This window comes from Electrona antarctica (assembly GCF_951216825.1).
Source record: "Electrona antarctica genome assembly, chromosome: 2".
Classification (NCBI taxonomy): Eukaryota; Metazoa; Chordata; class Actinopteri; order Myctophiformes; family Myctophidae; genus Electrona; species Electrona antarctica.
In genome coordinates, this window is record NC_136807.1 from 36,666,531 (window position 1) to 36,693,532 (window position 27,002).

Here is a 27,002-nt window from a genome sequence, read left to right on the forward strand (position 1 = left end):
ATTTTAAGATGAGTCTATAGGCGCCCTCAACCTAAAGGCCACTTACTGAGTCGGATGATGCAACGATGATGAAGCACAATTCTTAGTTTGCCATCACCTACCTTACTGTCAAATCAGAGCTTCTTATAAATACTCTTACCTCATCATATCCAAACACAGGTTTGCTTCAGCTATTAAGGTTTGTAAAACAAAGTACATGAAAGTATACGAAACTTAATTATATGCCTAAAAATCACACCCGTGTGAACTGAGTGGTGTAAGGTCTTATATAGCCTGATCAGCTGTGGTCTGACGTAATGTCTGACGTAATGAAATCACACCCGGGTGAACTGGGTGACCGTAGCAACCATGCTCATTTTTTGAGCACAGACAGACAGACAGACAGACACGTAAACTAACAAAGCCAGTCATAGGAGTGGTTTACACCACTCAAAAATACGAAATCATGCAGAGCTTTAAGAAAACATTTTCCAGTCCACATAATAAGATAGGCCACATCGTCAGTGTCCCTTGTATCTCTTCAATCAATGGAAATAAAGTAAACACAGCAGGTTTCATTTTTCTGTAAATAGTTTAATATTAAATAAAAAAAGAGACTCCCATATAAAAAGAAAGCTACAGTCCACAATTTAATCTTCGTCTTTTTAAACATAAGTATTGAAAGCAAGGGGGGCAGAATGAGAAAAATACTCAATTACAATTCCCAGAAAAAATTCACAAGTCATCATTTTGTCCTCCGTCTCTGGTCTCTTTCTCTAAGAATATAAAATCAAAATAAAACACATTAACTGTACATATGTACAAAAAAAAATCTCCAAGTGTAGAAATTGCATAATCTGCTTTCTTTTTCATTTAATTTCTATTTTTTTTTCTCTATTTTAAATACAGCTAAAGATGCCGGTACTCTTTAGGGTGGGGCAGTGTGTGAAGGAGAGCTCAAACAGTGAATGAGGAGATAGAGGGAAGAGATTTAGAGAAAAGACAGAAAACACCAACTCAACAAACCCACATGTACATCAACTCTCTCTACACACACACACACACACACACACACACACACACACACACACACACACACACACACACACACACACACACACACACACACACACACACACACACACACACACACACACACACACACACACACACACACACACACACACACACACACACACACACACACACACACACACACACACACACACACACACACACACACACACACACACACACACACACACACACACACACACACACACACACACACACACACAGAGAACTTCTTTACCCATTCACTCGATAGTCTGTAACCATGTGGTTTTCTTCAGGGTTTTCGTGTTTGCATGTTTCAAAGTTTGCATGTTTCATCGCAAGCAGACTTTGGTCTGCTTGCGATGTTGAAGGTCACATGGCTTTGCAATACAATGATGAACTAGGTCCCATTACAGTTAATTTATCCTTCACATCATGATGTAGCACAGTATGTGACATTGTAGTCATTCTACAACTAAAGAAACGGTGTAGTCATAGTAAATATAGGATGAGTATGTTTCACCCTCATATAATTTTCCATATTCATGTGTGCAAAATCACACATTTCATGATCTGGAAAGTAATTTTCCATAATATTTCAAACAATGGAACCTAATTTCCTGCTTTATAAAACCACCCCATAATACAGAGAACAGACACGTGGGGTTTATTACTCCGTTTTCTCCTTTAGCCAGTATATAAAAAAAGGGATACATTTCCCTAAAAAGATTCCAACAGGAATGAGATGCTCCCTATGATTCGATAGGCTGTAATAACCATTCCATAATAACGAAGACAGAAAGAACATAACACGATCAAACACGGTTTGATTTTCAACACAAGTTGATGTAAACGATTCCTAATGCTTCATTGTTTTACTCCCGTCGTACGATGGCGTCGCCTGCTGAAAATAGCAAATGTACAAAGTCACAACACAGATGTGTTGTGAACTTCTTGGATCTGCACTTTTCAGCATGCGATGCGAGAGCACAATGAAGTTAAGCGCTAAGATGCCTCGAGGCATACGTTAGACTTAAAACGTTATTGCCTTACCTTGTCATTGGGTTGTTTAAATTCAACAGCACTTAAACAAGAAGATTCTCAAGGTTGCTCCCTGCCCAAACACTTTTTTTTTTAACCCAAAGATAATAGTCAACCACTGTACTGTCTCTATGAAGAGGCCTTTATCCCAGTCCACCAAATTATACTGTAAATTGTAACTCTACAATGGCCCTGTAAGGCCTCCGCTTGGTTCCATTTCATCACTCAAGAGTTAAATTATCACCATACACTTTTACGGCGTAGGGTTTAATTTAACAAAAAAAAATTGTAACAAATTCAACTAAACCAACTTTTGTGGGACAGTGGGAGAGGGCTCAGTACAAGCACTGTTGTCAAATACTCACAGAACACACACACACACACACACACACACACACACACACACACACACGAGAGAGAGAGAGCAACTATATAGGTAATTCAAGTAGATGGGCTTATCCTGACTCACAGTAAACAGTGGTGAGGAGAAAACAGTAAGATTGTTTTGTTTTTCTGTTGACATAATTCTAAACACTAACAATGTATCAACTGAGCTCTGATCACAATAGTCAAGCAACCATTATTTGTGTGTACTAGACCTACAAGATCAAAGTGGAAAATGCATCTGTGACAAAGTATTGTCTTTTTTTTCCTTGTTTTTTTTTGTATTTTTAGAAACTAGATCTCTCCTATGTCTTATTTCCTCTCTTGTAGTGGTTGCCCTAACAATGGTTGACATGACAACGGCATAATAATTAGTGCAGTTTTGAGAAGAGGAAAAATAATAAATTCTAGACAGTGGGGGAGCAGTGGTGATGATGAAGGTGAGGTGACCGGGACAGGAAAGAAGAAGGAGGAGAAGAAAAAGAAGAAGAGGGGGTTCCTCCTCTGGACACAATGAATGGTGAACAGCTTGGGATTGACAGCTTCCTCTTCCAATCACTGTCTTTGTGACCTAGCGCCTCGTCGCCTCCTGCCTCGAACTGACCTCTCCGGCTTCAGCAGTGCTGCCTAAAGTAACAGTAAACAGCACAATGAGTGGCAGAGAACACATCACAGTAACAAAAAAGAAATATAGCTGTAAGCAGCGATAAGGCGGGACCAAGAAAGAAGACGATATGCACAAATGAGACTCACAGGCTGAGTTGTCCGTACCCAGATTTGAACCAACAACATTGAGGTCGAACGGCGACAGCTCTACTGACTGAGCTACACAGAGACAATCATTGACTACAATATAAACAGGAAAATCATTCAGTGTGTTTGATAACAATCATGTGTGTCCTCGTTTTGGGCATGTCATTATCCAGTACTACAGTGTGTTCGCTGTTCATGTTTTCACGTACAAAGTTCTCTTCCACTGGAATTTCAGTATGGTCCATACATTGTGTGTAGAACGTTTCACGCAAATTGCTCAAAAAACCAGGCAGAAAATCAGGTATAAGCATTCTTAACTGCTCAAAATGGTGGAACATCTGAGGGCAGAGCTTACTTGTCAAAGTGACAGATGTGTTCCCCATGAGTCAAGGAACATGTGGAAACAAGTGCCATGACTTTTGGCCAAACAAGGCAAGAGGTATGCCTGTTCAAAGGTTTCATTTTCAAAAAATTGCTATAGCGCCCCCCTTTGGCCTATTGCAGTAAGACTGGTTTCAGTGCTATTTGGCATGACCCTCTGCCATACTGTAAAGTGTCATAAGCAAATGACGCTTCATGTAGGTATTAGGGGCAGAAGAAGTTTCACAAAACAGCAATTCATTGGCTCATAAAAACGTAATTATTTATTCACTTAAAACAAATGTACTACGATGTGTATAGGTCCAAAGTTCACGTGTAGAAGTTTGTGCATTTTGATCAAAGATCCTGGGAGGAGATACATTTTAACTGTTTTTCATATAATTAAAAATGGCGGGTGATCTAAAGGTCAGAGGTCAAAAGTCAGAACACGAAAGTTGTTCGGCATGAGGAGACGCATATGTGTATCAAAGTGTCATTGCCAATGGTCAAACGGTTCATGACATATGCATGTTCAAAGTTAGCATTTTCTATTGAGTGCTATAGCGCCACCTTTTGGCCAATGGTCATGGGCTTCGCATAGTCACCGTTTGGCATGGCCCTCTACCAGATTCCCGCGTTTCGCGAAAACCGACTGCACGGTTCAGCCAGAACAGCTATTTTTGGCAGAAGAAGAAGAAGAAAAAAAACACAAAAACAATAAGTGACCAAAGTCACTTTGTGACTTCTTGGTCCCTTAATTACCTGGCGGTTCATTTATCCATTTGTTACTCTGATCTGAGCATCTAAAATAGGGCGTTTTAGGGCCGGGCCGGGCCTAAAATTTATGCTGATCAGTAGGGCCGGGCCGGGCCGGGCCTCAGGCTCCATGAAAAAATATATATATTGAATTTGTTTATAATAATAAAAAAAAGAGTTCTGTTCTGTCTGTTTGCGTATTTATCTATTATGAAGATGGTGCTGACTGGCGTTTCACTTTTACTCTGTGTAGAGTTCTCAAATTCTGCACAAACCCGACAAGGCCCGACCCGACGTTTTAGGGCCGGTTCTGGCCTAAAATCTATGCTAATTAGTCGGGCCGGGCCTAATCAGTTAGGGCCGGGCCTTCATTTTCGGTCGCGATGAGAACTCTAATCTAGACCACATATGAGCACTTTGACTAAAAGACTTCCACAATCACACAATACAGAAACATTTTACCGTAGGCTTGTTGTCCTCCAGCACTGCAGCATCCATGTCTCTGAAATCCTCTAGTACATTCTGTAGCCTGAAATGCCAGTTATAATTAATCAGTTAATACATCATATAATGCACCTGCATTTATTTATACTCATTATATACAATACCTTAGAAATGAGTCAATGACAGTAGCATGAGAGTATGGCTTTTGCTAGTATTAACGAGGAAACACTGAATGGCAACTTACGTTTGTTTCCTTTTCCTGCCTCTCCTGGCACCCACTGTTGGTCCTGCTTGATCCTGAAAGGTTAAGAATCCAAACAGACAAGCCATGTTACAAAACAAACGCTGTAAAAAAACATGTTCCGTTCTATAGACCAGATCAGCATGTTCGAATGTTTCCATTTTATTTTTTCCCAGGCGCAGCTCGACACAGCAGCATTGATTGCGCACAGCTGGCCCTACAAGGCACAGCTCTGCAGATTCCTCTATACCGGCTATTGCATAACAGGGTGGGGTATGCATTCGATCTCTATTTGCATCGTTCACGAGTAGGCCGGTGCCCAACAGGCACTGTTTTAGTACATTTCAAGCGGGAGAGATCACAGTAAACAGACTTCTTCCTCCACACCGTGAGGAAAACTGCAGCTGAAAAAACTTTAATGCATTTTTACACAGAGTGTAATGACGACTTTTCCACTGTGTCTTATGAGCAGCTGGGTCCTTTCTTCTCAGGAGTCAGGACAGACCATGGCAGGAAAATGCCCTCACAACATAACAGAGCTACCAGACTGTAGGTGTCAAGCATTCAAGCCTGTACTGTACTCTTGCTGTACGCTGCACATGCCTGGTTGTGGATAATATGAAGGATGCCTCATCTGATCATATCACTTTTTCGCCCACATTCTCTGTAGTCTAGTGCCCATGTTTTTACTCCAATGAACTCTCAAATCTGCATTCATCTTTGTAATGAGGGGTTTGTGTATTGCACTATAACTCCCTCTCTATGCAGTTATCCACAGTTCTTGCATCAAGATAATCAAATGTGCACTTTCGTCCATGTCTAACCCCATTTATTGAAGTTTTCCCCATAGATGGAAATGCATAAGAATGGATGTCGATCTTTTTCTCTTGCCATCTTAATCCAAAATCGTGGTCAAGACGAGGCCTGCTCAGCATTTCTATATACTGTATGCCACAGAGATAGGATATTAATAATTTACTATCATGCAGTATACCCGCGTGGAAACATACATGGATACTCAGTCAAGTTTGGAATTTGACACCATACTGCGTTTAATCTTATACCCAATTACAATACCCATGGCTCTTTATAAGGCAGTCTATAGACATTGCTCACTCACCACTCACAGAACACTTTCTTTGAATTATTTTATTTACTGCAGCAGTGGTCATGACAAACAGACTCTTCCCCCCCCCCTCCTCATCAGCGTTGATGAAGGCCTGAGTAGCCAAAACGCAGCTACTCAGACTACTGAGTGCGGTTTCTATACTGTTCACCGAGAGTCTGCATCCATCTTAATGAATAATTGACAGTAGCGCACGCTCAGCTTGAGACTTCTGTCCCCCAATGATTCAATACGCTGTAATGACCATTCCATAATAACGAAGACAGAAAGAACATAACACAATCAAACACGGTAAAGCAGCCACCCTAATGATGTGAGTGAATTGATCCGACTGAAGCCTCTAGTGTACTTCTTATATGGCTGTGGTTTTATGGACGAGATGATGAGAGAATGGGCTGTAAACACAAGTTTCCCTCTAGGAGAAATAAAGACTAAAACTTTGCGATACCATATTTTATAGTATTGATGATTCCAGTGCGGTCAACAGCATTATAAATGTTTCATGTCATTTAGAACACTTGAAAGATGTATTCACAGAACATAATATGAATAAGTTCTTATATTATGCGTAAAAGCCCCGATTCTTTTTCTGCTTGCCTGTGCAATGCTTGTTAAATGGTCTTATTATTTGTAATCCGGACACATTTTAATTCAGGTTTGGGTTGTGTAGTTACCATGTCATGAGGTTGGCGAGAACTCCAAAGGTTGGGCTTCTAATCCAAAATAATTGTTCCATTCATTATTCATAATCTCCTCATTGACTTGTACGGTGAAAAAGCTCTCAAAGTCACTCATTTAGCACATTAACAATAACAAACAAAGCTGATTCAGACAATAATGGATCACCACAAAACCCAGTAGTGTTCGTTTTTTTTAAATAAAATCAGTGATGCAAATAGCCTGCATCCTTAAGACTCACTAAATTGAGAAAGGACGCAATCATGTCACCCTCCAGGGGTCCTGGGATGCAATACTGTACTCACTACTGTACTCTTAACGTCATTGAAGTAGGACTCAAAATGTCCCTGGCTGGGACCCATCTAAAAGACCACCCCTGGGTCCCGGGACCCATAACATTGAAAACCTCTTGCCCCCCTTTGGAGTTAATATGTTATGGCAAGGTAACTAATTACACAACCAAACGTCTAAGTGTTCTTGCCCTTTAACAGAAACGTTCAATCATCATGACTGTGCCATGCCAATGTGTACTTATGCTAGCCTGGCATGGCCAGACGATTCGTCTGGTTTCCAGGCTATCCTTAAACACACTTAACTTTTTCGCTGCCATCTACGTTCATAAATGTAGCTAGGCTATCGGTACTTAACCCATTTAGACCAGAGGACGATTTAAAAAAAAATGTCTTCTAAATCCTAACATCTTTCTGAAAAACCCATGTTTCTATGTCAGTGGTGCTCAACCTTTTTCATGTCAAGGACCCCCAGAATTATCTCTATTTGGCCATGGATCCCCATCTGAAAATATGCTGTTCTAGGGTAACCTTACTCCACCAGATGGGGCAGCAGAGAGTACACTGGGTTCCCCCCTCGGCCTGGCCAATCAGCGGCAGCTAGAGGCGGGATCAAGGCATACACAGTGCTGCCTTGATCCCGCCTCTAGCTGCCGCTGATTGGCCAGGCCGTTTTGTGCCCGGAGCATCAAGTCTGCCTGAGAGTTCCCAGATGGGAGCAGGAGGGGGAACCCAGTGTACTCTCTGCTGCCCCATCTGGCGGAGTCAGGTTAGTTCTAGGGACCTCCTAGAAGCAAAGATTTGAGTTAAAAACGTTCATATATTCAAAGATTTGCGGCACATTTTCACTATGTTTCCAAAATAGCAGATCTACAAGCTCGTAGCGTGGTGCCCCGCTATGAGTTCGTAGACAATTGCTCCGGTTAGTATGGAGAGCCTCCGTCCCCACCAGCTATGGGATTTTTAAATCCAGCTCCATTGAGCCTCCATTATAACAGGATTTTCAAAGCGCTGTATCTCAAAAGGTTTGAGCGCTGTCCATGGTGAGCCGCCGCGCACCCCGACGATTGTAAATCATTTGTGAGTTTGTATCGCATCGCTGAGCACATGCAACTGGTTGTAATGATAGCTAAGAGGTCTGAGCTAGCGTGACTGATCACTGTGCTCGCAACAAAAGCCCCTAACCTCACTGAATAACCCGGAAATTAAACGAGGATCGTAGAGTTAGAGCGGCCGGGTGGCATTCCTTAGGTGTGCTTATGCTGCCACCTAGCGGCAGTAATAAAGATGACTGCTTACTCACCAACATTCACCCCACTGCATTAGCTATACTCAAAATGCAAATAAATATTAAAACGTAAAAACAGTACGATTCCCTCCATGCCCCTCACAAACACTCACCCTGCCCTGTTCGGTGTGCAGCAGCGCCCCGGCACTCTCCTCTTTAGACCTCCCGCCTCCGTCTCTGGGGCTGTGGTAGCCGCCACCCTGGGGCAGATCCCCTTGCCTCTCCACCCCTGCCTCAACATAGGGGCACGCGGCGGCGGCAGCCGGCCCCGCACAGTCCGTCTTTGCCTCCTCCAGGTATATGGGGGGGAGGAGAGGAGGCTCCGGGTGAGTGTGTCCGTGTCCGTCCACCATCGCCGTCTTCCTCTGCGACGGCGACGCGGACTCGTGCTCGCTGGGTTTCGGGGTGCCCTGTGCGGGGGAGTGGGCCGCCGCTTCCAGGCTGAGGCGAGACAAGTCAGGGTTGCGAAGGGAGCACGCCCGGCGCGGGCTCAGGGAGATGGGGCCGCTGGCCGCCTGGGGCAGGAGAGGGGTGGAGGGGGAGGGGTGCTCCGCGTGGAAGGAGACGGGGGGTAAGGCACAAAAGGGTGACGTGGGGTCAGTCGGCCCTGACTGGGCTCCCTCTTCCCGCTCTTTAGCACTGACTTGGAGGAAGGAGGTATAAATGGTGTCCATGAAAGAGGTGTACGGGTCGATGATCCCCCCACCGCTGGCAGACCCACCCTCAGAGCCTCGTTGTAGATGTGAGGCTGAATGTGGCGGAGGAGCAGGAGGAGGGGCTGGGGCGGGGCTCGGTACTGTCTCTGGAACTAAGTGACTGGCTGGAATGTTCTCCTGTGGGGTGGGACTCTGCGTTTCTTGTACCCGCATTGGCTTGTTTTCCGTCGGTGGGGCAATGCTTAACTGAATAAGAGAAGAGACAACACAGTATAGCACTTAATAATACACATTTTTTGCAACGTTGTTAACACCTAAAACGCCCGGGGGTATTTAGGACCAATAAATCAGAGTACCCAGCGATTTACAGCAATGGAGCACATTTAGCGATGCACCAGGCGCTATCCCGGATGTAGCTGAAGTAGCTTGATGTAGCCAAAACACTCCCAAGGTGATCAACAACAGGAGGTATGATTAATTCTAACGCGACTAGCGACGGGACCGCGATGGGCCGTCTAAAACATAATCTTTGCTTAGAATTGGACGGAATGATTTAGAACAAGAGTTATTCACATTTTAAGATTTTCAGTCTGACCGACTAAAATGGGGGAGAACATTTTCGATGACGTCCCAACCGGAAAGAACATTGAATGTTGCGCAAGAGACGCTCCCAGCCTGTGGAGCGATGTGATTGGTTTTGATATCAATAAATCTCCGTCCTTTTATTAATCTCTGTCCTGAGTGCTGGGCCTTACTATTTGATAGGACGGAGAACTCAGTTTATGCCGCTCGGGGTGTTAACTTGTTTTTGAACCATAACCCCTGAAAAATCTAATCAATGTTTAAAACACAAATAGTACCTACAATGAATCTACAAATACCTGCACAGCCTTCAAAAGCTTAGCAGTTTTGCCATTATTCGGGCAGGACAGAGGCAGGAAACCAGGGACAAAGGAGGAGGAAAGACATGTAGTCGGAAATGACTCTTGACTCATCAACGCCAACGATTGCGATTATGTAAGATCTGGGCATATACAGGCCCATACTTGCATATTCATGGCCATTGTTATTAAACTGAAAAAGTGCTTTTTAGTATTTTTTTTAGTAAGTATTGCTATAAGCCAACAAATCCAAAACAGGAAATACTTCCTGTTACAGCTAAGCTATTGTGACGCTTCTCGGAAGTAAACAAGAAACTACGTCCGTGCAAGAATTCGGCTAAAGTTCAAATCTTTCATGCTCCTGTGACTTAATATGCAATTATCAGGTATATCTTAGGTCTTTTCTCTTTACTTTTATTTATTTTGTTTTGTCTTGCACCAGCGACTACTGGCAGCGGTTCCCAAACCTTTTCGGCCATGCACCCCGTTACCTCCCGACCTAGCTGATGCACCCCCCACATGGAAATATAAATTGCATAAGCTATATAGAGACATATATTTCCTTTTTATCCACATATATGCACATATATGAACCTGAATATGGCATAATATATGCAGCATAGGCTATATTCTGCATTACTTGCCATATATTGCATATGTTAATATATTTAAAATAAAACGATAGCACCACCATTAGACTTTCCATGTCACACACTGCCTAGAAGGCGCTCGTGCACCACAAGGGGTGGGAACAACTGCTATACAGTGTTGTTAATTAAAATAAGAAGTCTCTGTTCAACAAACTTTCATATGTAATGTGCTCTAAATTAGCACTGAAGATCACAATGACCTATTTTGTATACAAAAAAAGAATTAGCCCTTCGCTAAACCGCACGCCAAAAGTGATTGTCCAATGCCAATCCAAATAGCTTAGCAATTGTTGCCAAGGATGGCAAGCTTTCGTCACCTCATAACTGTCAATGAGCTGTAACATTTCCTCGTATTTCTAGTTTATTAGTGCATAGCCTACTGCAGGCCTGGTTGACTAGATTTAGAAGACATTTTGAAGCTTTTGCAACTGAAATAATCGATTATTTATATGGAGAAATGTTGTCATAAGGACAGCGTGCCATCATAGAGTGGAGTGGGTGGGGCTTAGCAAAGGGCAAATTGTCGACAAGTCGCATTAAACTCCCTAATGATTTGACTAGATAAGTCCTGAGTCGGGGACAGCCCATGGACACTTCAACCGTAACCCAGTGGGAACCCGGGATCGAACTAGGAACCTTTCCCATTCTCACGCGGCCACCGTCACTTGCAATCTTCTACATATTTAAGCCATCTCCCAACACAGGCTTGGGACTCCTACCTGTATGTTGTTGAGTAGGTTGATGGCTCCATCATGGCCCTGAAGAAGGGACATCCCCAAAGCGGAGGCCTGAGGTAAGAGGAGTTGTCCAGCCCCTAGCCCCACCATATTATGGAGGCTTGCGAGGCCAGAGAGATCTCCTAAAAAACACAGTCAGACAAACACCTATTTATAACGGCTGGGCTAAGCCAATATGGCACTACACTACAGTACTTCCAAGGCTTATGGTCAGACTTGGGACGGAGGAGGATTAAGTAAGGCCCCTTTTACACGAGAACGGTTTCCATCGAAAACGGCAAAATAAAGTATCGTTTGTAGGGGTCCGTTTAGACGACGACAGCGTTTTGGGGGGTTGAAAACGTCAAAACAAAGTGAAAACTCCTTCCAGAATGAAAATCTTTGAAAACCCTCCGCCTCGCGTCTCCATGTAAACGGGCAAAAAGATGAATCCCCCCCCTCGTCCTATGAATACAAATGTAGCGACTAGCGTGCCGTTTACACCATGATGTAAACAAACAGCCTTGTGACAGGAAGTAGAACGGAAGTGGTTCTAGTACACATGCGTGCCTGGTCTATCTGGCAGTGCGCCACCTAGCCACATGGCATGCACACTACAGTGTTTTCAGTCACTGTTCAAGTCTGAATAAAAAAAGACGAGAACGCAACAGGACTTTGTCGTTTTCTCTGGAGACAGTTGCCGTGTAAAAGTGGCCCAAGTAACACTAACAATGGCAATGACTTGGCAACAGTGTTGTTTTTGGCAGCAAATTTTCATTTAGTTTAAGTCACATTTTAGTCACCTGGAATGGGTTAGTGTTAGTCTAGAATGAGATTTCAGTTGACTAAATCTACAGTTGATTTAGTCAACTAGAATTTGGGCGGGCTTTGACGCCGTCGAAATTACTGATTTTACACTTGCATGATGAAAATAGCCGATCTACAAGCTCACAACGCATCGGCTATTTTCAGCATGCAACAAAGTGTAAAATGACTTATACTGGGTCTGTTGTCCACTAGTCCCTTCCTAACATTTTAGTCCAGTTTTTATTTGTCGACAAAATTGTCACTATATTTAGTCATAGTTTTAGTCATCACAGCTTAGTTTTCATGTAGTTTCCGTTTTCAGTTTTCGTCAGTGAAAAAAAGGTAGTCGACGAACATTTTTCGTCATGGTTTTAGTCGACGACATCAACACTTGACTTGTCAACTTGCCTAATACAGCAGGGTTGAGCAGGGCGGGGAGTAGCTGCTGCAGGAGGGGGTTGTCCTTGATCAGCGTATCAACACCGGGGTCAGGGTTACCCTGGACCAGGAGGGGGGGGGGGGGGGGAAGCATTGCAGGTGCATCCAATTAGATGGAATTCAAATTCCCATTTCACTCATTTCTATTTTTGTTTTGTTTGTCGTTACTGTATAGACATTTTAATTAAAGTTTAGCATTAACATTACTAATACAAGCAAAAGTACAAATGTCAAAACAAACATGAATGTGCTTGAAACTCACGCATATCAAGATAAACAAGTTTTGACAGCAACCCAAACCATACAGAATAATGGCGTACGCGGAAAAGCTAAGAAAAATAGGGCAGGGGGGGTAAAAAGAACAGTTTATGAAAAGGACTAATTTTTATTTAAGAAAAGAAAAAAACTACAGATTTAAGAGGAAGGGAGCAACTGGAGATAGGGGGAAGCCTACCTGAGGTGAGGTATGTTGGGTTTGCTGTGCAGGAGCTAGTTGTGTGGAATGAGATGGGTGTAGCTCGGCTGAGCCAAGGGCAGCGGTTAGCAGGGCAGGGCTGAGGGGGAGGAAGGCTGTAGAGGGATGAGGTGGGAGGTGGGTAGGGAGGAGCAGAGACTGCAGGGCTTGCAGAGAGCCCTCGGACGTGGGAGGTGGAAGTAACCCCTGGAGGATCTCGAGGAGGCTGGGTCCAGGGAGCGACGACGGATCCAGCATGCTGGAGTTCTTGTCCATGAGGCCGTCTAACGTGGCCGTGATCTGGTGGGACTGGTGAAGCGGAACCTCCAAACTGAGCTGGCTCAACTGACCCAGCCCCGATAGAGGCAACATGGCAGTCTGCTGGTGCCCCAGCAGCAAGGAGGCCATGAGAAGTGCCTGGAGGCTTGGCTTCTCGGACAAACCCAGATCAGCCTCCTGTCCTGGTGCAGAGCCTCCCGGGGGTGGCAGCGGGTTGAGCAGGCCCAGGAGGTTCAGAGGAAGCTCCCCGTGAGTGCCGACCAATGAGGGCAACAACGGGAACAGAGGGTGGCCATTCAGCTGATGTGTTTGTTTGTGTTGCTGATCTTGGTTGTGCTGCTGCTGTGCGTCTTGCTGTTGCATTAGTAGGTGTTGTTGTTGCTGCTGGTCCGCCTGTTGCTCCGAGAGATTCTGTGAAGGCTGTGGCGTAGCGGGGGCCGGGGGTATTTGACCCTGTTGCCCGCCTAACCACAGCCCCCCCAGGGGCAACGATGCCAACACAGTGGGGTCCAGGATGGATGGTAGGCCGCCTGTGGTTGATAACAGCTGGAGGAGCTGCTCTTGGTTCATGAAGGGAAAGGCTTCAGCTAAAGGTAAAGGACTGGAGGAGTCCCCCACGGTGGGGGTAGCGTTGAGACTTGGGCTGTCACCACCAGGACCGGTGGGATTGGCGTGTCCAGCGGCACCAGGGCTGCTGGACTGTGGAGGTTCAGTCATCATGGAAACCTGGTTGTCTGCAGCCACCGACTGTCCGTGCCCTGAAGGAGTCGAGATGTACATGATTAACATAGCATAGATATATGCAAGTCGCAACAGTACATATTTGTGTAATGCCATAGCTTCACCATTATTAATAATTTTTGAACCCCACAGGCACGCTCATGCATGTCACAGTTTGAACCGAAAGTTTATTTTTGTCTTCTGTGGTGATATTTTGTAAATGTTTTTCATTATCAGTGGACTTCGGCAGAAGAGAATAATATGAGCGGTGTTTGAGTATATGGACAGATTTTTTTATATAGTTTTGTATAGTTTTTATATAATTCAGTCCGGTCTCGGATTAATTGCATTCATTAGATTTTGTCTTCATTTTTCGATTCTTCATTCACGGTTAAGGAATGTTTTACAAAACGAACATTTTCCGTGACTCAAAGACATCAATGGGTAGGTAAACCATAGAAATACAGTAATTTCTTGGGTGAAGTACTCCTTTAACGGTAACCCATTCAGGACGGGAACCCATTTGTGTTTTAAGCATCATGTTATACTTTAGCTGTCGAAAACTAGCAGATCTACAAGCTCATAGCGTGGCACCGAGTGCCACGCTACGAGCTTGTAGATCTGCTATTTTTTTAAATTTGTGAAAATGTGGCACAAATCTTTGAATATATATTCTTTCAGAGCGAACGTTTTAAACTCAAATCTGCTTCTGGGGGGTCCCTGGAACAACATATTTTCAGATGGGGGTCCGCGTCCAAATACAGATAATTCTGGGGGTCCTTGACATGGAAAGGTTGAGAACCACTGACATAGAAACAAAGGTTTTTCAGAAAACTTAGGATTTAGAAGATATTTTTTTAGAATCGGCCTCAGCCTCATTTGATGAAAAGCAGTGAAATCAAACAGAAATGGGGCAAAACTTAAACTAAAACCTAATACAAATGTTTAGGAATTCACATGAAACTTTCCCACTGTTCACCAAATGTCACCCTCACCTATAGTGTTATTTCCCGGTGGAGTTGACACTCTGCCAGTGGTACGGTCCAACGACGCCCCCTCCCCTTGGGGTGCAGTGGAAGATGCTGCCAGCAGCGCCAGAACGTGGTTGCTAAGATCCAGAGGCTTCGGGGAGGTGGAGGTCACCATAGTAACGTAACTCTGAGAATGACTCAGGTCCATGGTTGTTGCCAAGCTGGTGCTTCTACTTCTAAATCTGCTGCACATATCCGTTGCGAGGGAGACATGGGATGAGGCCTCGTGCGAGGCTGCGTGGGATATGGAGTCAACTGTGGTAAAGTGATTCCGATTCCTAGTCTGTTGGTGCTTGTCTGTTGAAGGGGGAGACAGGCGAGTAGGCTGAGGAGGGCTGCTGCTGCTGCTGTTGTGGAAAGCTAAATGAGAACTGGGCAATGTCATGTAAGGAGGGGATAGTCTTTGTAAAGGGCTAGATTTCAGAGGCTGTGCCTGTAACGGAGACTGACGCGACCGGGGCCGAGCGGAGGAGGAGGTGGGAGAAGGAGAAAGGGGCTGCTGTGTCGAGGGCAGAGTAGTGTTATTGGTTCGACATGGAGAGCGGGTCTGAAGAGGCCTAACAGAGTTTGAGTAAGAGCCAGGAGAAGATGGCTGTGGTCTGGGGCTTTGTCTGTTCGTGTTCCCACCTCCTCCACTTCCTCCTACCGACGCAGACCCCAGCGAGCCGGGTGCAGAGTTCGATGCTGAAGTTGCGGCCTGCTGTGCATTCTGCACACTGAGTAGGTGTAATAGGGCAGACAGAGGCTGAGTCGGAGGGTCCAGAGCCAAGGCTGCGGTCCCGGCAGCACCAGCCAGGCCTGTAGTGAAATCCAGGGCCTCCATTTGTCTCAGTGGCCCAGCGAGAGGCATCGAATGCCGGGCAGTAGCGGAGAGCCTGGGTGAGTGCCCTGGGAGGATAGGGTGTTGGTGGTGGTTCTCCATGATGGCAGAGTTATGGTTCTGCGTGGCAGTTGAGGTAGAGGAGGAATGCAATGGGGAGGGGAAGGAGGGGAAGGAGGGAGAGGAGGAAGAGAGGTTGATGATGGTGTTGGGAATGGAGTCTCCTGGGGGGGTCTTCCTCGGCCCATTAACAAGCTGTTGAGTTTCTCTAAGCATGCTGAGGACCGTGGGCGACCGCCGCTGCCTTTTCCTATGCGAGGCATTGCGTTCCACAGGCGTAGGGAGGTGATGTGAGGAGGCGACAAGAGACTGAGCTAGAGGGTGGGAGGGAGGGAAGAGGAGAGAAGAGGCCGCTGCGAGGGAGGGGTTGGTAGGAGGCCTTGTTGCAGCGCTAGAGGAAGGGGCGTGTTTTTTGTGTAAAGTGCTATTTGTTACCTTCGACGGCTGCTGGTTATCTTTCGAGACATCCAGCGGAGAGGCCGAGGTCAAGGGGTTGCCACCTGGATTTGAGCTCTGGCTCTGAGTCATCTGGCTAGCCAGCTGGGCCTTGGCAGCTGCAGAGAGGAGACTACTAGCGGGGAAGGAGGATGGGTGCGGCTGCCTGGCTTGATGGCTGTGGTGGTGGTGGTTCAGAAAGGGTCCGAGGGGCAACCCAGAGGGCCCGGCAGCATTCGGCCCAAATCCTGCAGGTCCTGCGTTGGGCACAGTACCCAGAGCAGCCTTGGAGGAGGGCTTCAAGTTGCCACCTTTATCAAGTGCCAGGGAGAGTACGTGAGGGTTGCTGCCGCTGCTTTGGTTGGCCAGGAGGACAGGACTGGAAGGGAACAGGATGTGATGGTTATTAGTGCTACTGTTGCCTGAGTTCTTGAACTGCTCCAAGATGTCTTCCAGCTTGAATTTGGGGAAGTGGAGGCTGGGGTTAGGAGAGCTGCAGGGAAGCGGGGAGTGGGGAGAGGAAGAGGTGGACTTCCTCCTCGGAGCGAAGTTACTTCCCATCACCACTCCTCCTTCTACACCTCCTGCTGCTACTCCTCCCTGATCAGAGAGGGAGGAAGAGGAGGAAGAGGGGTGGCGGGATCTCTGGTGAGGGGACGCACAGTTCATGTTATTAACAGACGGAGAGGGGGAGGGAGACGGAGAAAGGGGAGAACCTCCCACAATAACACTGTGATGATGAGAAGCGTGGGACTGCATTCCCCTTCCTCCTCCAACACCCATGTTCATGGGCGAAGACGGGGGAGGCGGCGACAGTGGTCCCAACCGAGGCGACCCAGGGGTCTCCGGGGTTTGGGGTATTGACCTTTGACCTTGACTGAGGTTCTGGGGCGTCGGCGTACGGGGTGGTCGCTGGGGGGCGCTGTAACCAGGGAACGGGTTACAGTTGGAGGAGACCGTAGAGAAGGAAGAGGAGGAGGAAGCAGACAGAGGAGGAGGAGGATACTGTAGCCTCCTCAGAGCATCCATGGGATGGTGGGAGTTTGTGGCCGTGTGTGCGAGCGGGGAGGAACCATTGTAAGGGTACATGAGTTGAGGGGAGGATCTGGGGCTGGCGCAGGGGGCTGGATTGACGTTGTGGGGCCGGGCACGAGCCACGTGAGGTTTGGGTTGGTAAGTGCCATGGTCCTCTTCTTTTTCCACACGCATCCTCTTTGGATCCTGGTTGTCTACCAAGACACTGTTGACCTCTGAAAGTACATGCCACAAAAGTGAAAGTACATGCCACAAAAGTGCAAAAAACGAACATTTAACTAAACCGAGATTGGTTAGATAAATGGGCCAATGTAACTAGCATAACTCTAAATCTCTCCAAACCGTACATTAGGACCAACAAAAAGTAAATTTCCATAATTCTCCTCCTCTTTCTCCTGTCTTTGTGAGGACATTTGGGCTCAACAAACATGGAGGTACAATCCGACACACAGCTGCCAACCACTGGTAAATCTGCAAACATACCTGAGTGATGATGGGCAGAAAAGGGCAGCTGTGATGTCTGCATGCTGCGACACAATGCAGCCATGGCTACCACTTTCCGACGATGGTTACAGAGTTTGGTCATATCCTGCTCTGCCTTGCCCAGTTGCTGGCTGTGCTGCTGTTGCTCCGCTTTCACACCAACACTAAAGTTGAACACCTGCAAGAGAACAATTCAACGAGTACACTCAGTAAAAAGTGATTTCATGGTTGCCTGAACTGACTTTCCTGACAAAATTATGTTGTAGTGCTCACTCTATGCCTAGGGCGACATTGGACGACATTTTTTTAATAGTCACATATCGCCTAGAACGACCCCTTAGTTTATACAGCTTAATAATTTAATACCGGCTCTTGGCGTCTCCGTTGCCTGGCGGTGTTGGTGACGTCATTGATTATTTTCCTCTGTCCAGACTATCTTAGCGGCGATCTTTAGCTGCGTTTTTATTGGAATTGAAGCTCAGGTTGAGGTGATCACACAGAACAGCCATGTTTTAAGGAGCTAAATAAAAAACATTGCGGGCTTGTGATAAAAACGAAAGTATCCAATGCCCCGGAAATTATTCTGTGTTACCGGAAGTTCACCTTACGGCTGAAAAGCCTGGCATTCTGCGCAAAACCACTAGATGGGGCTGTTGGCCGTGAAAGAGTTAATATTACATATTACTGACTTGATTGGAGTTTCCCAAATGTTTAAAACAAATATATATATATATATATATATCTCTTAGGTAAACCTCCTGTGTCTGATGCATTAAAATCCAAAAGGATGCAGCAAAATCACTGTCAATGCGTCTAGGGGACACACCCTAATTTTACCCTGATGATGCTATATGGGTTCAAATTAAAACCATTCAATCTTCTTTCGTGAACGTCGCACAGGAAAACAGGTTCAAAATAGCAAGAGTGGCGCGTGCGTAAGATGAGCATGGCACAATTCTCTGCATGTTGCCTGCGTCTCCCTACCCGCCTGCTCGCATCTCATTGAACTTGTCTTGTGTGGCCAGACTGTTGCCTCCCACAATTTTCCAACGCTTCCGGTCATACCGTGAGCACGGAGGCTCTGATCATGAGTAAAATATGTGAAGCTGTCACACAAATTTATTCTAATATAAATCAAAATCATCTAAGCACATATAGCTTGCTGGTTAGTAGAAATGGAAATTAAAAAGAATATTTTAAAATATATATTTGTGAACGGAAATGCCAACTTGCATTACTCGGATTAGGTGTAGTTCCAGACTGTATAGCATTCGGAGTAGTTGTCTGGCTGGCTATGCAAGACTACATCGAACAGTAATTGTCGAGCGCGTTAATCGCATTAGTTTGTTTGACATTGTTCGATCAGTGACATTCCATGAACATAGTAGTAGCATGTACATGAACAACAAATATTATAGTGACGAAGCATTGTAAAACTCATCCTGTGTCCTGGAATTATATTCCAGGACACTAAATGATAGACACACAGACACTTTTATGCTTGCTTTACCTTGTTGATGACCAGCGGACACTCCAGCCCACACTTGCAGGTCCCATCAGTCAACAGATAGGTCTTAACCTCATCCAGAGTAGATAGGGCAGTGCCACTGGGACTATAGGAAGTAAACATGGACAAAATAGACTGGTAAGGCGGGGTATTTTTGATGTTTTACAAAACAAACTAAAAATACATATTTTTTAATCAACTGCATATAATACACATTTCTACTCTAGTTAAATGGTGCATTTATATAGCGCCTTTATTCAAGGCGCTTTACAGAGATTGTGCATTACATTCACCCATTCACACACACATTCATACACCGATGGCAGCGGAAACCATGCAAGGCACCAACCAGCACATCAGGAGCAATTAGGGGTTCAGTGTCTTGCTCAAGGACACTTCGACACTAACTGTGGGGGAGTCCGGGTTCGAACTGGCGACCTTGCGGTTACCATCCAGTCACTCTACCCCTGAGCCACCGCCTAGTTGACCTAAACAGTTTATAATTGCACATTCCTCTGTCCAAGAGAACAGTGTGGCTGAGATGGACAGACGGAACAATCAAACACCAAGCAACTCTCTGGTAGTTGCATTAGATTGTATATGTTTTGCCTAACTTGCACACCAGCCTTTTTACACCTTTTCAAATTTCAGATTTTTGAACCAACCTTTCCCATACAATTCTGCATCCACGTCTAATCCATTTGGTTTTTACCATGTGAGAGGCGCAGGTATTTCTAAATTCTGTCCCTTTGGGGGGTGGCGAGGTCAAGCGGTTGACATGTTTAATTAAAAAGACTTTCTGTGAACGTCCATTATATTGACAGAGAACTTTCATGCAAATAAACATATCTCAGCAATTGCTTTTGCCTGTGATCCATTCACTGTCATCAATATGCGGCGTCACCCGTCCAATTTTATAGCAGAACCATCTTCACAACAACAAATTTAATTAAATGAAGAGAGCCACACTTGGCACACTCACATCAACTCACATTCATGCCCATCAAGCGGACAGTATCTTTGAGCACAAGTTTCTTCAGGAGCACAGTTCAGCTTGGTTGAAAACTTGGAAGTAATTTTGTGTGCTTAATTATAGTCAGCAACAATCATGGAAAGCCCCAAAGTTTGGTACCAAAAGTTTGTTCACATTTTTGTATCATTTGATACCTCTTACATTTGGTCCCTTCTGTTAACCCATTCTAGACGGGAACCCCTTTTGGTGTTTATAGCATTATGTTATACTTTAGCTATTGAAAAATAGCAGACCTACAGGCTCATAGCGCGGCACCGAAAGCCGCGCTACGAGCTTGTAGGTCTGCTATTTTTGAAAAGTATTGAAAATGTGGTGCAAATCTTTGAATATATATTCTTTCAGAGCAAACGTTTTAACTCAAATCTTTGCTTCTGGGGGGGGGTCCCTGGAACAACATATTTTCAGATGGGGGTCGGCGGCCAATTACATATAATTTTTGGGGTCCTTGACATGAAAAAGTTTGAGCACCACTGACATAGAAACAGGAGGTTTTTCAGAAAACTTTTAGGATTTAGAAGACATTTTATTAGAATCGGCCTCAGGTCTAAATGGTATTATTTAGTCCCAAGCTCTTACTCTTATTAATACTTCTCATCGGTTCAATATTTATAAAACCCACAGACAGACTTTCACTTTGAAAGCATTTCAAAAACAGCAGAAATAGCAGATCTACAAGTTAAGTGTATCAAGATGCGATGCATTGTGAACTTTTTGCGTCACACTCTTGTATGACGAATCAGGGCAGTTACAACTTGTCGCATGGTGTCTGCCCAACATTGACGATATGCAAAAGAAACCAACAGCTCTTGTTAAATATTTCTATGTTATAAGTAACAGGCTATGTTTTGTGAAGGTCATATACACTGTCACACTATGATTATTAGTATTAATACTCATGCCTCAATGTTAAGAATGTGTATACTATTTAAGATATAATTGGACAGTTTCAGCTCCGTTTCTAAAAGGAAAACAAACATTAACCTGACCACGAAAATGACATACTGTACAAACAAGCATATTCAAGTAATCCAATCTCTCCCTGTTCTGATACACAAAAAACAAAGTCATTCTTCTTGGAAGTGCGTAGGCTTAAATCTACATGGAACTATTAGCAAGAAAGTCACTCTTCATCCCCACAATCAGAGTTAGGCTACAATGTAACCGCTACACTAACACTCATGGTTTTACAGTGAAACAACCAAATAGCAACGTTCTGACAAAAGCAGCTCTTTTCAATGAGTCATATTAGCCAAAACAGACACAAACGAAAAAACGCATAAAGAAAGACAGCAACTAACGGACTGACTGACAGACGCACGCCTCCTCAAATCTCTACATACCGGTATATAATGACTCACAGATGCATTTTCTGTGCGCTATAAGCTATTCCCTGCCTCACTGATTCTCAAACTGGGGTGTAAGACTCTTCCAGGAGGTCCTCTAATGAACAGTTTGAACACTTAAGCTACATTTTATTTTTTCGGCTATTTTAGAAAGCCCTTTACAAATCTTCCCTCCCTGGCACATCATCTTTTCAAATGGAGGCGTCTGTGGCAAATACATATCAGGTCCTTGAAATTAAAAAAAAACTGCCTTACCTGACATAGACGACCTGTCCATGCGCCACTCTCCTCTGCCAGCCAATGGGGACGTGTATTGCCACGGCATGGACAACATCCTTGTCCCCACTGCCAGTCTCACTGCCTCCCATCATTTTGTAGCTGCTGCTTTCCAGCACCTTGGGACAGAACCGGAGAAGCTAAATACATCTGACAAACTCATATCAAAACAAGCCACATTATTTATAGAGGACTTTGCAAGTGAGAGAAATTTAAACAGCTGTCAAACCCTTTGATTTTATTTCATGCATAAGAAGAAGAAGATAATTGTGCATGTGGGAGAAGATTGTCATTTGAATTTAAACAAAACGAATATATTTATTTTCTCAGCCAGTCTTAAGGAGTAAGGACGTCACTGTTCTATTAATGAATGCGACAGCATGCTTTCCTGGTTATGTAATATCATCTGTCAGTGTCAACATTAAAGGGAGAGTTCAGTTGTCAGAGAATTTCAAGTCAGACAAACTCTGCATTCATTTCCAAGGCATATTTTAATATTATATTTGTTGGCACTCAAAAGTAAGGACATCAATATTCTCCAAAGCTGAAGATACTTTATACCTTAGCCTAGATTTTAATTTATTACTATTTTTAACATTTAACTCTTTCACAAGTAGACACAAAATCCAACACCAACCATTGACAATTTGACATACAAACATCCAAACAGAAAAGTCCTATCTGATTGTATTAAATGACGTTAAACTCACCAACATTGCAGCTGTATGGAAAGCTTGTATTATCCTCTTTCCATCTGCAAAGTGTTTGTTTCATAAAAATCCAATTTAGACATGTTACTGTAGCTACTTACTGTCAAGAAATTCTGTGCAGGCGATTTTGTGTTAGGGTCTTTTGCTGCGTTCAGACCTGAAATATATTATATATATATATATATATATATATATATATATATATATATATATATATGCCTTGTTTCCTCCCGTTTGTGCTGTGCCAGTTCGCGCCGCGCCTGTTCGCGCAACTTCTCGTCTTTGCATTGACTTTGTATGTAATCACGCCGCTCTAACCATCCAAGTCTGAGCTTTAGGGTTTGGAAGTGCTCGTTTTCAGTTATGTGCCATTTCGAAAATGGCACATAACCGCAGGACCGCTGAGACTAGAGTGATTTCCAACAAGCGCTTCCAAACGTCAACACTAATAATCACCTGTACAGCATCTATTGACAAAAGGTAGCTCAGAAATAGAACATGTCTATGGTGGATTCTTATGAAACAAACACGTCACAGATAGAAAGAGATAATTCAAGCTTTCCATGTAGCTGTAATGTTGGTGAGTTTAACATGGTTTAATACAATAATGTAGGACTTTTCTGTTTGGATGTATGGGCTGTCAATGGTTGGTGTTGCAACTCTAGATTCCAAATATATAAAAAGAAAATCTAGGGGGTTGAATGTTGCGGCTAACAAAATCCATAGTTTGGAACTTCTCGTTTTCCCTTAAATTCACTTTGGCTTTTCTGTATAACCATTAACCTCATTCACAATATCTAGCTCTGTTGGACGGTTTGGACCAGAATTTGTCCTTTCCACTTTTGAGGAAAAACTGCTACTTGATCCTGTAGACATCCATGAATTTAGCTAAACTAGGCAAAGGTCAACATTCACTAGCTTAAAACATCCATGTAGAGACATAAAATAAGTCAGGGGTGGGCAACTTTGACGATGGAGACGGACACTATATTTCCACACTCACTCCAGAGGGCAACATTGTAGATTACTGTCGTGGCAAAAATATATGTTTGCTATATTTGAAAGGGGGCCCCTGCCCAGGCTCCATATATGGAGCTGGCCTCTTCTGACATCACAACACTCCATATTTGGGCATGCCTGACACAGAACTCCATGTGTACGACGAAAATCTACACTAATAGCTGAATATAGGAGGGGGAAATATTAGAATAGCTGATGCTGAATGCTGGGATTACATGCATCCCTAATACATGTATGCTGTTGTAAAGGATCTGAGTGACATGACAACATGATGAGTGTAACTTTGCTTATTAATGCGTAACTTCAATGCATGCAAATGCATGCAAGACCTGCAGGTATTTCAGTAGATAACAACTGAAGGAGCCTTCAAGTTCAAGGCCTTCATCATAGATACAGAAAAGAAACATCCAGCACTTGAGCCCATTTTCCTGAAAGTAGGGCTGGGAGGGATATAAAATATGGATGCAGGCAATAGGCATTTTAGCAGTGATGTTGCTTGGGATTTCACAGGATGAACACAACAGAAACATGAAACCTTGTGGAAAATAGTTTGCGTCAGAAAAATGAACATTGCCCATTAGCCACATACCTTGTCATCTTTGGGAAGCCAGTGTCTGTTTTGGCTAAGGTATCCACTCTCCAACGTACATATTGCTGGGTTATAGAAGCACACAGACTGCCAGAAACACCTGAATGCCGGACCGGACGTCCCACAAGGACTGTTCCCTGTTCCTCCTCTAGAGACTAGAGTCCCCCTCAAATATGAGGCTTGTCCCTGATCCGGAATACAATTCAGCCTCTTCGGTTCATATCAGAACAGATGCAGAGGAAGGGGGGGAAAGAAAGAGTCTGTGGAATGAGAGATGGAGGTCAGATAAGGAAAAATCTGGCACGTCCTGGAAATATTGCTTTATGATTTATAACTTTCCGGCTGCTCAGAAATTAATCAAAAGTACAGCCTGGAAGATTAGCTAAATGCTGTCCTCGCCAATGTAATAACACTTTAAGAACAAGTTGTGGACACTTTGAAGTGGCAAGGAGGGCGTGTTGAAAATAGGCCTGTGGTTGTCTGGTCTTATCCTAAGCCACACAGTTCAAATCAGTTTTCATGTACCATTGTAACTCTGGGAGTACACAATTATGGAACCAAATGGATGGTCCATCTGTACACTCTCATGAGTTAGAGGATTTGACTGGGCAGCACATATTTTTACAACTAAGTTTGGGGCAAACAATAAACAATGAAGACGTGCTAAAGTCACAGACTAGTTCATCTACATCATTGTAATACAGTCAGGCTAGAATACTGAAATGTTACACGCAGATCATGACTCGGTGGGTACAGGGCAGGCTAACATAACAGCTAGGCTAAAAGCTAAGCTAACTACTCCACTTTGTGCAATGTTGTCGTGACAGCTGTCAGGCGCACAAAACACCCGAATACAAAACTCTTGCAGAAGACGGATTCAAAAGATAAAAAGGATCGAGCCCCCCTTGCACAAATCCTTCACTTCGCATATGAATGTTGCGTAAGAGCCGGATCAACTGGCGTTATCATGGATGCTAAACGACGTTAGCACGATCTATCAACCGTTACCTGCGTCAAAGTTTGGGACTCTTCTTGTTTCCTAGCTCGCTCGCGGGAGAATCGGGAGTTAGCCTGGCCAGCTAACCCGACTAGCCGACAGAGGGGAGGGGAGCGGAGGGGAGGAGAGGGGAGGGGGGGAATGTTTTGAAAGCCAAAAATGTTTAATCTTAACGGCCAACCGTCAAAGCAGCCCCGGCCGTCATTCGGATCGGCTATGTGCGTCAATCAACTCCCGTGTCTCTGTGCGGCGTCCAGTCCGTCCGCTTTAAAACACAAAGGGCAATAATAATAATAACGCTTCATGTTCCTGCGCCTCCTCCTCCTCCTCCTGACTGACTGTGTGTCTGTGTGTGATCTCTCTCTCTGGAGCTAACTAACGTTAGCACGCTAGCCTAGTAGTAGGATGCTAAAGAGGTTAGCATTGAGTGAAATGTACTTGATTCTGGACGTGTCCCGAGGAGACTCAAGGATGTCCCGCTCCGCTCGCCTCGCGCTGCCGTGCGCGTATCCCAAAGCGTTGCCGTGGGCTCTCTTCAGTGAAAGCAGTTGTGCATTCACACGTACAACGACCTACCGGGAGAACCAGCCATTAATCCACAATTCACTGTTCAGTGTTCACCACTGTTTTTTTTTTTTTTTTTTTTTTTTCCTTGGCTTCTTGCAGATTCTGTGCAAAAAAAATAATGGAGTTTTCTATCGCGCATGCGCAATGAACGGGGGGAATATTGTACCCAACATGCAACGGGACCTTTGTAGTACGCGTTCCAGACATCAGTCTCGAGCTCCTTGATAAAGGACATGATAATGGGAGAATAATAATAGGCCCCAAAAACAGATGTCTTTCCATACAATGTGATGGATTCATGTGACTCCAATTGCACCTGTCTATAGTGTATGTTTGCCAAGATAAGAAGTGTTCACAATATTTTGGCCCACAGAAGGGATATAAATAGGTAGTAGGCCTATATATAAACTACAACTGCTTTTATGGCAAAGATTCTGGAAAAATAAGATGTTTTTATTGATTTTACTCTATAGACACCCCCCCCCCTAAATTAAATTGATATTTATTTTGGTGTTTTCTTCTCCCCCCCATGTAAAGTAGGCCAGCTTTTTATATAGTAGCCTATATAAGTCTGCATTATTATTATTATTATTAACAATAAATAACTTATGGATGGACCGTGAGTGTGAGTGTGAGTGTGAGTGTGTGTGTGTGTGTGTGTGTGTGTGTGTGTGTGTGTGTGTGTGTGTGCGCGTGTGCGCGTGCGTGTGTGTGCGCGTGCGTGCGTGCGTGCGTGTGTGGATAACTTAGCCTTTGTCTCTGTAATTCAGCAGGGCATTGAAGTCCAAGGACATGATGAATGTCTATGTATATGCATGAGTGGGGCATGGGTGGTGTATGTGTGTGTGTGTGTGTGTGTGTGTGTGTGTGTGTGTGTGTGTGTGTGTGTGTGTGTGTGTGTGTGTGTGTGTGTGTGTGTGTGTGTGTGCGCGCGTGCGTGCTTGTGTAAAATAGGGTGAGGGAGAGAATGGATCTGATTTCCCCTCGTCATCGGTGCTCAGTCTGAGGTCCCCAGCTGTCTCAAACAGTCACTTTGACGCATGAAAGCCTGGCCACACAGTCACAAACACACTCACGCACACCCATGGGCAAACACACG

At 44.5% G+C, this 27,002-nt stretch overlaps 1 protein-coding gene across 2 annotated transcripts; it reads right to left on the reverse strand.

Annotated features, from left to right (window-relative positions):
- Window positions 1–558: 558 nt before the first annotated feature.
- mbd6 (methyl-CpG binding domain protein 6) lies at window positions 559–26,041 on the reverse strand. Of its 2 annotated transcripts, none has more exons than XM_079492184.1 (14): window positions 25,348–26,041; window positions 24,340–24,599; window positions 22,000–22,139; window positions 19,372–19,474; window positions 17,862–18,039; window positions 14,993–17,593; window positions 12,999–14,035; window positions 12,515–12,605; window positions 11,303–11,442; window positions 8,510–9,298; window positions 5,018–5,070; window positions 4,792–4,858; window positions 1,255–3,087; window positions 559–1,026 (listed from the first exon to the last, which is right to left on the reverse strand). In XM_079492184.1, the coding sequence occupies exons 3-13, from the start codon at window positions 22,113–22,115 to the stop codon at window positions 3,016–3,018; spliced, it is 5,247 nt and encodes a 1,748-aa protein (XP_079348310.1). In that variant the 5' UTR covers window positions 22,116–22,139; window positions 24,340–24,599; window positions 25,348–26,041; the 3' UTR covers window positions 559–1,026; window positions 1,255–3,015. The 2 variants fall into 2 exon arrangements, with proteins under 2 accessions (XP_079348310.1, XP_079348311.1); XM_079492185.1 differs by having other exon boundaries at window positions 1,229–3,087.
- Window positions 26,042–27,002: the final 961 nt, after the last annotated feature.

Excerpts from the sequence above, each read along its gene's own strand:
- mbd6 (XM_079492184.1), bottom strand. The coding sequence starts at position 22,115 with ATGATGGGAGGCAGTGAGACTGGCAGTGGGGACAAGGATGTTGTCCAT. Across the intron at positions 5,071-8,509 it reads TGCACACCGAACAGGGCAGG|GATCAAGCAGGACCAACAGT; the intron begins GTGAGTGTTTGT and ends TTAACCTTTCAG. Across the intron at positions 4,859-5,017 it reads GGCAGGAAAAGGAAACAAAC|GCTACAGAATGTACTAGAGG; the intron begins GTAAGTTGCCAT and ends CTGGCATTTCAG.